Raw genomic sequence first — 8,529 nt, 5'->3', positions numbered from 1 at the left:
TGTGTGTGTGTGTGTGTGTGTGTGTGTGTGTGTGTGTGTGTGTGTGTACTGGCACCAAGTGTGGTAACATGAGAAGAGAAGAGACTGAAGTAATAAACTCGTTGCTACGGAAAATTATTATTTTTTTTGTTTTGTTTGTTTATAGCGTACTCAAGGTTATCTAGCGAGGTCTACTGTCATAACCTGAACATCTAACTTGATACTAATTTAGCGTTCTCGTGGGAGGAGGAAAACGCTTCTCTGCGGCAACTGGTCGTACGGAGGTCGACGTGATCGTTTCAAAATCTCTCCTGTCGACGCGGTTACGGCTAAGATCATCATCGTGATTACGAATCTACCACGTGGCACTAAGGAAACACAGGAAAACAAGTGTCTCTCAGGCTGATCGGTTCCAAGCCTGGTCAAATTTACGATTGACATCGTCGAAACTCGACGAGTGCCCAAACATTGCTAAGGCTAGGTAGATTCGTTGATGATTCTCCAGAGAAAAGCGTGAATTGCATCTTGTTATCCCAATTGGTTCTCTTTTTTTTTTTTAGTTCAATTTCAAATAGCGTTAGGAAATGAAATTCGAATGATTTTTCATTAATAGAACTCACGCTTTCACGAGACCCACCAGATCTTACCACCGCACGACGCGTCGATTTAAATGATATCTCTTCTTCAATCAATTATACACGAGTCAATTATTACCGAGACAATCTATGCATCTCAATCGTGTTTCCATATTACGTGAAATTATGGTTTCGTTAACCTAAAGAGGGTCATCCTACGTCGATATACCTTCGATTAAACTTTGTTAAAGACTACTATTTTTGGAAACTATATTAAGAGGGTATCAAGAATTTTTTTGGTTAAAATTGTTTGCCATTCCATGACTTTTTGCAATATTAGAAAACTATGTATGCACCTTCTCGATTTTATTCTCTTTCGTCGCACGCTGTACTCTACCGTAATGGTCGTTTTGTCATTTCTGTACCGGTTACTTTTTCATTTTTTTTTCTCTCTTTCTTTATTAAAGAATAAGTTTTTAACTACTCACGCTAAAGCTATAACTACGAAGTCGAGCCAATTCCATGCATCTCTAAGATAGGTAAAAGGCTGCAGAATGAAACCCCTCGCCATCACCTTAACGGCGGACTCAAATGTGTAGATGCCCGTAAATATCACTCTGAAAACAACAAACACACCACTCAGCTTTAAATGCGATTTTCTTTGCGCGCGTTTACAATTCACTACTGCCTATCACACAATTTTATCACACTGATGTCGCGTCAGCGGCACACCCAAAGACGCTATCTTGTTATAGTCATTAAAAAGAAGGTTTATTCAAAGTTAAGGATCCTTGGTCTCTTTGGTAAAAGTTTCTATCTACTCCAATAGAATTCTACTCATGAGTTCCTCGATCCCATCGCTACTAATTTAAACCTCAGCCTTGCTCCAATTGACCAAACCACGTTTCGAGACAAAGGATGGAAAATATCTTCTCGGATAGTTCTCCCTAGTGGGTAGTGCCGCTTCTGCTAAACTAAGCGATAGTAACCGATCGCTATCGGTGTCTAAATTATTACTGATCGTCGTAGACAAGTCAGCTACGTCGAGCACGACCCGAGCGAACAATTGTCTCGTTGGCAAACACACCGAGTACATGTTCCATTTATTCTTCTTTTCTTTTACGTTATTAAAAATCTTTTTCCATTATTATTATTATTATTATTATTATTATTATTATTATTATTATTCGCACAGATCGCTCATGTCTACGCTACCTCTAGAGAGACTAGGACAAAACTTACCAACGGAATACAATTTATCACAGTCTCTACTCATATATTTAGAGCTATAACACGTAGAACATTGCTTGAAAATATCTATACTTTACAACGTGTACTCGCCGTAAGCTTTCGATGGCTTTTCCTATTTAAATTAGACGTTTAATTGAACAGAAAAGTCTGTTAGATTCAAATATATTCTCGCAACTCATCTCCGGCTTAGGCTCGTAGGCACGCTAAGCTACGTTGATTCACAGTCACTGCAGAGCAAGCGAAAATATATATTGTCTGAGAGAATAAAGAAATTCGTTGGACATGTGTCCACATCATTTTCGTCGATTAAATATATGTATTTTTTTAAAGACACAAGTCTTAATCGAAATTTCAATTTTCAGAGATATTCCGATCGCACATCTCGTTGGCAAAGGTGGACAGAATTAGGATAAATTAGGATAAATTAGGGTTACGTATTTAATTAATTTTTATTGTTCAAACGTGGAATGTATTTTTAATTGATCCAAATCTGAATGTTTATTTAACGAGCATTTCTGTGGCTTAATCTGTATTTCAAATTTAAAGATTGCACATGTTTTCTTTGCTGTCTGAAATTTTTATTTGAATTCCATCCACCTCTGTTGATAGAAAACATTCGATCAATTATAATTCGCTGTTGTAAAACACCTGTTCCTATACTTTTTGTTTATTCGCTTCCATCCATCCAAGAATCATATTCTCATTCTGAATTCTTTTTTTTTTTTGTTCATCGTACGAGTATCGTTCTTTTGTCCCAGATCAATCAGTTTAAAATAAACAGAGAAATTGAAAAGAAAAGTGGGGACACCTGTAAAAATCAACGCGGGGAAACGTTACTTCTGGTTCAGCTCTTCGCAGAGAGCGATGCTCGTACACGTTGCATATTTATCGTGAAAACAAATGGTATAGTGATTGCATACTGTTACTAGCGGATGTACAGCCTCGTTAAAACAATCTGAGAATGTGGTTTCGTGGTTCCAATCGTTTGCTATCAATATATTCACATTTTCTCGTGATTGTTTACTCTTATTAGGGTCAGATCACCCTTTGGAATCACACATTTTTGAAAAATCGACATTTATAGATTTTTATTTAGTTAATTAATAGTTCTTTGTAAGGCATCAACAGGTACTAGTTGCACTAGGTACTAATCACACTAGGTATTAAGTACGCTAGGTACTAAGCACACTAGGCACTAGGTACGATAGGTACTAAGCACACTAGGTACTAGATACTCTAGGTACTAGGTACGCTAGATACCAAGTACTCCAAGTACTAGGTACGCTAGGTACTTAACACTCTAGGTACTAGGTACGATAGGTACTAAATACTCTAGATACTAGGTATACTTAGATACTAAGCATACTAGGTATTAAGTACACCAGGTACATTAGGTACTAAGTCACCATTGACCCAATGATAGTAATTGAGGGTCGAGTATCTTTCCCTGATCAGTAGAACTTTGCACTAATGAATGTGAACACATTACACACATTCACTGATTGCCTCAGCAGAGTCGTACATTTTCAAGTATCAGTTTACATTCACGAATCATTAGTTTTCAAGGTAACAAAGAGATTTAAAAAAAATAATGAAACAAACAAATTCGAAGAAGAATAAAGGCAAAGAGTTCAATCGAGTTCTCGCGGCGAGGCGAGGAAGCCGAACGATACTCACTCCGTAGACTCGATGGTGGGCGTAGTGGGCATGATCATGAGTATGCAGTTAACCAATATTGTAGTGATAATGAAGAGGGAGAACAGTGGGTGAACCAATATGTAAATGGCCACGCGTCGTATAGGGTTGAACGGGTCGAGGATCCACATCGCATCTGTCGCTGAGAACCTGAATATGTCCTTTCCCTTGCTGATGACGACGAAGGTCTAAAACACACGACAAAGTTTAGGGAGTAATTGATAAATTAATTCTGCGCTTTGTATTCAATCATTTATAACTCTAGTTCAAGTAGAATACCATTTGTTCAAGTCTTCAACTTAATCTTCACGAATTTAACTCTACTCTACTAATAAACCTTGCTTATTGTCGTTTTTCTAAAATAAAATTCAAGAGACTCAAGAGATTGCCAAATGTACTTTAAAACATACCTAAAATACTCTAAATATTAAACAAAAATTAAGTAAACTTTCTTCTCCAAAAAAACACTCAATATTTGGTTTCTTAATGCGGGTTCTCCTTTTGAATATTCTTTTGTTTTCTTTTCTAATGGAAAAAAAGAATACAGTACCCTTTGGTTATGATAGAAACTATCGATATCCTCGAGAGGTGTGGAGGCCAACTCGGGTGGAAATTCGTTGTGCAGTCGGACCGGGATCGGTGCTCCTTGCTCGAGCATCGGATCCGGCTGAGGACCCTCGTCCTCGTCCTCGTCGTCATACCGAATCTGCGAACGAAGGTACTTCTAAATTATTCACCTCCCTCTCGAGTGGCAGCGATTTAGATCGAGCTCTTTGTTTGATAGAATTGCATCAAATCATCGTTACCGTACAGACGTGCTAAAATGTTCTGTACAGGTAATTTCACGCGCTACGTCCTCGTTCACGTGCTCACGTGACCCCGCTGGCTAAGGATCCATCGAGCGATCAATGGTGAAACAAATATTTCCAACATGTTATAAATCACGCTTTCGTCGTTCAAAACAATGGGATCCACTCGTACGAAGAGGGAGAGAAACCATGTATGGTATCAGGGTTGGGCAGGTTGTCATTTTGGAGTAATTGGTGGAGGGTGGATTTTATGCATTTTGGTGGGAAACACTTGAAAAACTTATGTAGATTACTCAAATTTCTTTTATTTTTCTCCAATTGTATGGATACGTACGATAACTACCTTCGGTATGTTAATATTTTATAATATATACCGAAGAAGGTCTAAACGTTATTCAAGCTTGTTTGTCGCCATCTTAAAAACATTAAAGTATCTAAGGTATATTTTATTCAATTTCATTCGCTTTAAATGAAGTTATAACCTCTACATACATTCAACATATGTTTCCAATGGCTCTGTACATTATAAATGCATGAAATCCTTGCTCCACCCGTCATCATTAGCAACTGTCGCGTAATTAAACACTATTTGCTCTGAAAAGTTAGCGACTTTCAATTTGTAGATTGTAAATGAGGATTATTGACTAATCCGATAGCAGAGAGGGATTATTGCAAAAGTGATCACAGTGCCCAACTCTGAGTATGTATGCGTGAGTGACCAGCGCTTGGAAATATTCATTTGTATATCGTCTTCTATGTGTGCACCGGTTATCCATTCATAACCCGCTTCTAGATGAGCTTCTATGCGTCGTATCGGTCTTAGCGCGGTATTGTGCATCGCAAGACAACGGTCCCGAGCTTCAAGGCAGGCACCACCTCATGTCTGAATGAAGATCACACGGGGAACAGGATCACCAATCCTCGCTCCTCGAGGAGGCGTCACTGTTTCCGGTTCAATTGATCGCTTGCACGTTTCCTATCTTCGCCCTGACAGTAACCAGCTGGAGAACTCCGAGAACTCTGCAGGCAGGAATTAATTTTCTACGTAATTTTATTTCAGACTGATTTTCTACATAATTTTGTTTTTGATTTATTTTGTTCACTTTCTGTTATGTATTTATTTTTTATGTAATTTTATTTTAGATTTATTGTATTGTATTTATTGCATTTTCTATTAAGAAATTTCATCTACCATAACTAGACATCATTAAATTGAGGACTGTGCGTCCAGGAATTAATTTTCTACATAATTTTATTTCAGCAATCATTAAACTGAGAACTCTGTATTTAGCCACTAGCCTTCTATATAATTTTATTTTAGATTCATATGATTCACTTTCTATTGAGAAAATTCATTTATGTCTTACGTACAAATAATAGCGTAAGTTAATTTATATTTCGTTATTCGACGTATGTGATCGACGATCCGATCTGTGAAATTTAGCCCGCCTAATCAAGAATTTCCATTTTCAATAAACATTCAGACGCCCTTTGTGAAGTTCTTCAAACCCCTAGACCCTTAGTACCAATAAAAACGAATTCTCTAAATTTCATTCCATTCCTGTCCTCTGGATAATTGCCAGATATCGACAACCGATTGTTTGCACGATATTGGTATGCATTAAAAGCATGCTCGGCGAGCGACGTTACGGAAACAGTGGCGCCCCCGTTGGAGCACGTAGGGTGCACTTTATCGAGGGTGGAATGTTGCCCCACATTTTTTCCTTTCCTACTTTGGAAGCATCGGGAACATCTATTTCCGCGTCTAGTCTGAAAAGCAGCTATGGCGGGCTAGTCGTATAGAAGGCGGTCTATATGTGTGTGTACAGTACGGAATTGGTGCTAAAAGCGGGTCGTGAACATACGAACCTGGTGAAGGTCCACGTGATCTCCTCGTTTTCCGCTCCCACTCTCACCGAATTTCTCCCGTAAGTCATTATTAGAAATTTGAAGTATGCCCACCTGCTTTTTTTTTGGTACTCATGAGCTACCCTTCGTGCTTGGCCAAGTGCCCAGCTGAGCGTAATATCGCGATAATATCGTTTCCATGAAGAAGAAGAAAAAAAAAAGAACGTGCGACCACGGGAAAACCTTTCGCTTATTCCGAATTATAGTCGAATGATAGGTATTGATGTATCGGAGTGTGATGGTTGCATTCGTGTCCCGCGAAATCTGCTCACGATGGACGATGATTCGTCTGATTCGCCGACGATCAACCGAGAAATTCGACTCCCGAACAAATCGATTCGGACAAGCGAGACTCGAAGTAACTTTCGATCGCTGGAGTTGGTACCTAGGCTACTCAGACTATCTATACGAGCAAGACAAAGTCTTCTGAGAGGGGGTGAGGGTCGAGATCGACTCGGCGCACGGCGAGTGGGCGAATTAACGGCGCCACTGATCACGATTTCGTCGCACTAGAGGCGCCGCTAGTCTAAGTGATCGCAGTGCGTTGAGACAGATCCACGTCCACCTTTGGTCTTCGTCAAAATTCTATTTCCCAGGCTGGAATCATCTTTAGAGTTCAGGAATAAATCTAAGGACTGTGATCATTGAATTATAGATCAATTAATTGAATTATAGAATCAAAAGTTTTCTGGGACGATTTTGAACATAAATTTAGCTACAAAGGTTTACTATTTCAGTGTACATACTCGATTAGCAATTATTACGAGACTGCAGATTTTCTTGATTTACGGAGTATAGTAATATAGAAAATATACAAAGAAATATACATCATATATTGTTTCATATATTCTACAATTAATTTAACAATTTCGAATTATTTCGAAGGGGTATTTCCACCCTTAAAACTATTTTTGGACCAAAATAGAAAAGCCCGTTGTGATTAAATACTCATGAACTTTCACGTTTCTGTCAAAAATTCTATTCCATAAAATGTTCCCATTTCTAAAGATGATCGAATCATAACAGAATCTCGATTAGGACTTTCGAATTTGTCTTCCACCGCCATACTCGCAAGCTCAACTACCAACTATCTATAGAAGCGTTTCTAATGAAAAAAAAAAATTCGTCCTAACTAGATGCACATACACGAACCTCCTACTCCTAATAACCATCTATACCAAGGCTCTCGTATGAGTAACGTTCTACCTAAATCTAATTTACACAAGCGAGAAGTGTCTGTCGATGAATAATTCAGGCTGAACTTTGCGGCCAGAGCAGAGAACACACGGTGCAGCAAGACACGTTTCATCGTCGATCACTTCGTTCGTTTGCCAAAGAAGTTGAATTGAAGGGGTTGCGGGTAACCTCAAAGGAACCAGCTAGAAATTTATCGCGAGGGGGAACGTCGAAAGTGTGCTTCTCGCTTCTATGAATGCTCCAGGGACTCCCACTCAAAATTGCCCACCATTTTTGCCCATGAAATGTGATACAGATGATATTAGACGATACAGTGACTAATAAATCATGTATCTTAACACGGAGGATCTTCAGTGGTGGATTAGGGATACAAAGTTTACGTAAATGTATATGGTGTAATAGATCTTCTTCCCAAGTTAAAAACAAGAAAGAAGTTCATAAAAACATGTGCTCTATTCGACCTTCTTTCCTAGTTACAATAAATAAGTTCATGAGAACATATGCTCTATTCGACCTTCCTCTTGAATTACAGACATCTTTCTACTGCAGTAATGTACAGTTTATCTTTGTAGGAAGTCAAGATGAGAATGCAGAGTTTGGTAAAGTATTGATTAATATCCGTGTTAGTTTCAATGTATCTATATCGACTTTAAACACGTTTCACTTGCACATGTAGTATATTTTGTGAAGATACTATTAGTGAAAATGGTGGATGATGTTCAGTTTAAGCACTTCAAATCAACTTCTCGTGGAATTTTGTTCCTGTATACTAAGTACATCCTGTCTAAGAGGCGCAAAAATTCCCTACTTGACAGTCCAAGACTTTTCAAGATCAAAATGTGAGACAGTTAAATTTCCGCCACCTCCCTCTTTAACCAACACACCTGGAATTCAAGCCCCTGCGTCTCTTAGACAGGATTTCCGTATCTCCCTGCGATCTAGCCTCAAATACTGCCTAAATCACCCAAGAACTCGAATTCAGAGAACATTGATAACGTTTTCCACCTCGAATTTAATTCCCCCAACTAACATATATCTTCTTTTTCCTTCGCAGATTAACTTCGTGATCCAATCCTGTTAATTTCAAGCCCATTTGCGTCAACATATCGACTGAT

At 38.6% G+C, this 8,529-nt stretch overlaps 1 protein-coding gene across 21 annotated transcripts in view; it reads right to left on the bottom strand.

The window, feature by feature from the left end:
• Positions 1–8,529, bottom strand: part of LOC128885959 (sodium channel protein para) — a 60,719-nt gene that overhangs the window by 25,944 nt on the left and 26,246 nt on the right. For all 21 annotated transcript variants that reach the window (XM_054140387.1, XM_054140388.1, XM_054140391.1 and 18 more), the window contains 3 exons: positions 4,051–4,206; positions 3,483–3,688; positions 1,043–1,171 (listed from right to left, as the gene is read on the bottom strand). In XM_054140387.1, coding sequence (XP_053996362.1) covers positions 1,043–1,171; positions 3,483–3,688; positions 4,051–4,206 — 491 coding nt within the window. The remainder of the gene's footprint in view (positions 1–1,042; positions 1,172–3,482; positions 3,689–4,050; positions 4,207–8,529) is intronic.

This window comes from Hylaeus anthracinus, unplaced genomic scaffold (genome assembly GCF_026225885.1).
Source record: "Hylaeus anthracinus isolate JK02 unplaced genomic scaffold, UHH_iyHylAnth1.0_haploid 11982, whole genome shotgun sequence".
Classification (NCBI taxonomy): Eukaryota; Metazoa; Arthropoda; class Insecta; order Hymenoptera; family Colletidae; genus Hylaeus; species Hylaeus anthracinus.
The sequence above is the reverse complement of the archived record's forward strand: the minus strand, read 5'-3'. Positions and strand labels throughout refer to the sequence as shown.